The following is a 3,083-nucleotide window of genomic DNA, read 5'->3' as shown; positions in this document are numbered from 1 at the left end:
TTCTGCCTGTTGAAACTCAAGTTATAGAAGATACAGAAGAGTTTGAAATGAGGCTGAAGAGAAAGGAAGGTCAAATGAGGTGGTCAAGTTTGAAGGCATGGGAGGCTGTCCCCTTATAGGGTGGGTTGTTGCACTTGGATCTGTGTCCATGATGAGCTGCCTGCAAACTCAGGCTCCTGACGTCCCACCAGACCTAGTCCTTGAACTTGCAGATATAAGGTAGCATCGCACCGCAGTTATAATCTCTCCATTTCAGATATCCTAGAGAGACAGAGGAGCTCGGGTAGATGTGGCTGGTGGAGCTCATGAACCCAAGGTACAGGCAGCCCAGATTCTGGCGTAGGATTCACAGCCTCTCCCTCATCCTCAGCAGTGTCCTACTCCAGGGGAATGGGACTCAAAGAGAGGAGAGATGAGAAGGGGTGGGAGAAGATAAACCAACCCTACATTTTCTTGCTCAAGGGGATTCTCTGACGGTCACAGTGAGAAATAGGGAAAAAGAGGATGGAGAGGTCTGGCAGAAAGGAGCTCCTCTGTTGCTTACCTGTGCTTGCTGACAGACTCCCACAGTAGCCGGGGTTTGGGTTAGTGGAGGGGTGTCTCTCCCAGGCAAGGTAATTCAGCACATCCGTGCTACTCCACTCCCATCCACCTGCATTGGGCTCATAGCCCTAGAGAGGATGGAGTCTAGTGAGGTTGAATGGCCATTAAAGGGCTCCTTGCAGGAACCCCTCCCCAGCATCATGGAATTTGGTCTGCTCCTCTAGATGCTGCCTGGGAGCCAAAGCTCTCCTCTGGGAGACTCCTCCTACCTCCTTGCTCTTATTGACAAACCTGAAGCCCATAAACACAAAGACCAATAGACCCATCAGAGTAACCTCTCACTGACTGAACAGCAACGAGTGATGCATATGTGATTAGCTTCTGAACCTCAAAGACAGTGTCTGTTCCATAGAGCAAAAATGGATCCTCTCTTCGTTTAGGAATCACTCTACACAATACGTGTAGACTCTGTGAAGCTCAGAGAACTGAATTACATGGCCTCACGTGCAAATTAAGAAGCAGATTAACTTCAGCAGAGGCAAGAGACTTCCACAGAACTCAGCTGTTCAGCTGGCCACAAGGTCCTCCCTTTTCTCCTAATATCCTCCTGGATCTCTGAGCTCCAAGGCTCTCTAGGGCATTTACTGGGCAGACACAGGGGACAGGGAGTGGGCTCGGGTGGCGATAGCAGCTTGAGAGGTTATAGAGAGAAGATGTATTCATACCTCTGTGGGATCATGGAGCCCCATCCAGATGTTTGAGTAAGTGTTCGCACTGTTCTGTACTAGGGAGGCCACAAAGGATGCCTCAGCCCCACTGAGCACAGACACAAGGTGTCCCGAGGGTCTCTTCTGGCAGGCCATCTGTGTGGGGAAGGGAGAGACTCAGGGGAGGCCTGAGACATCACTGGGAGACGGGCAGTGCAGAGGTAGGGGCGAAGAGGTATGTATGCAAAAGATGAGGATGCTCACGTCACCCTCAAGGAACTCTGGGGAATGGAACCCCCCCCACCCCACCACCAGGTCTCTAGTGTATTTGCCCTTAAAACCCCGACCTGCAAATCCAAGTACTCACATCTGCATTCATCCAGGATTTTGGTGTCATAAACAAGGCATAACAGTGGGAGGCATAGGCCTTGGAGCCTTTGGGACACGTGATCCGTGGAGTGGGCACTTCCTTTGGCGAGTCTTCACCTAGGATGCAAGGACACAAAAGAGAGAGAAGAGGTGAATAGGAGACTGGGGATCAGGGTGGGAGGTGACCTAGAGGAACGTCTATGGGGTCGGTGCTTGGGGAAGTGATGCCAAAGTCCTGACTGCCTCTCACCACTGCCAACACTTTCAGGATTTCTTGTTCTTGAACCAGCCCCACTAAATGAGGAAACCTCTCCTTTCTTTTCATCTTTCCCATTCACAGTCCAACCCTTCCCCGCTCTAGGATACACATTCTTGCCCTGGGTCCTCATTTTCCTTCCCCTTATTTTATTTCTGTCCCTTCACACTTTCCTCTTTCGCCTACCAACATAAATGAGAGTGCACTGACAAGAAGCAAAGGACCTCCTTGCAGTGCTAGTGGACCACTGTGATGCCTGCCATCCCTGGTTACCCTGAAGGATGGTGTGGTGATGGACGAGTCACAGGCCATTTCATGGTGTGGGGATATATGTCACCAGTACCACGAGAGTCTTCCTTCTCCTCTTGGCCCTGAGCATTCGCAAGGACCCAGTGTCAGAGGCAGAGAAATCTCACCTTGGACCTGAGACAGCAACATCAGGCAGGAGAACAGCATCCAGGACACGCTGGGGAGGTCCGTGTGAGGCCGCATCATGTCTGTGACCTGAGGAAGCAATCAGATTTCACTAAGAGAAGTGTGATCAGAGAGAGGACATATAGAGATCCTTGTTTTTCCTTTGTTAGTCCCCTAGGAATAAGTTCATCTTAGTGACATCCATCCCCTTGTATAGCTCTGGAAAGAACTAGAAAATCTGTACATGCTCCTACGCCATGAGACCTCCCAAGCCTGCCTGTGCTGAGTCTCAGAGCTCCTGTATCTGACAGAGATCCTCCTGTATCTTCCCCCAAATATGTACAGTATAGCTCTTGCCATGGTCTCATCTTCTGTCAGCTTCCACTCACCTGTCTTGCAGGGATTTGCAGTGGTTTGTCATGTCAGAGAAGACTGTGCTTTTATAAGAAAATTAGAAGGAAGGGCACTCAAATGAATTACAGGAATGTGGAGGGGACAGGGGTCATGGGAGGGGCTTCTATTTGTTCAAGGAAATTGGCACCACATGGAGGAGTCTCTTCCCAGCAAAGCCTGGGAATTGCCACAGATACTGCCTCTTTCCAGTTAGCAGGCCAGCACTTTTCCCAACAATAAGTGACATTTGGTCTTTCCCTGTCTCTTCCTTGTTATGGACTGGTTACAAAAATTGTGGCACTGGAAAATGGAGTCGTTCTTCTGGTGGATATCTCAAGGACTCCCTTTGGCATACATATGTATTTCTTTCTATTTTGTATAATATAATTAATATAACTAAT

General features: G+C 49.5%; 1 protein-coding gene across 1 annotated transcript; it reads right to left on the bottom strand.

The window, feature by feature from the left end:
- Positions 1-2,730, bottom strand: LOC121019191 (lithostathine-like). Its single transcript, XM_040458384.1, has 6 exons — positions 2,679-2,730; positions 2,292-2,379; positions 1,618-1,736; positions 1,269-1,406; positions 545-671; positions 1-261 (listed from the first exon to the last, which is right to left on the bottom strand). Exons 2-6 carry the CDS (start codon positions 2,368-2,370, stop codon positions 194-196), a joined length of 531 nt encoding a protein of 176 aa, XP_040314318.1. The 5' UTR covers positions 2,371-2,379; positions 2,679-2,730; the 3' UTR covers positions 1-193.
- Positions 2,731-3,083: the final 353 nt, after the last annotated feature.

This window comes from Herpailurus yagouaroundi, unplaced genomic scaffold, assembly GCF_014898765.1.
Source record: "Herpailurus yagouaroundi ecotype Mexico unplaced genomic scaffold, PumYag 221, whole genome shotgun sequence".
Classification (NCBI taxonomy): domain Eukaryota; kingdom Metazoa; phylum Chordata; class Mammalia; order Carnivora; family Felidae; genus Herpailurus; species Herpailurus yagouaroundi.
The sequence above is the reverse complement of the archived record's forward strand: the minus strand, read 5'-3'. Positions and strand labels throughout refer to the sequence as shown.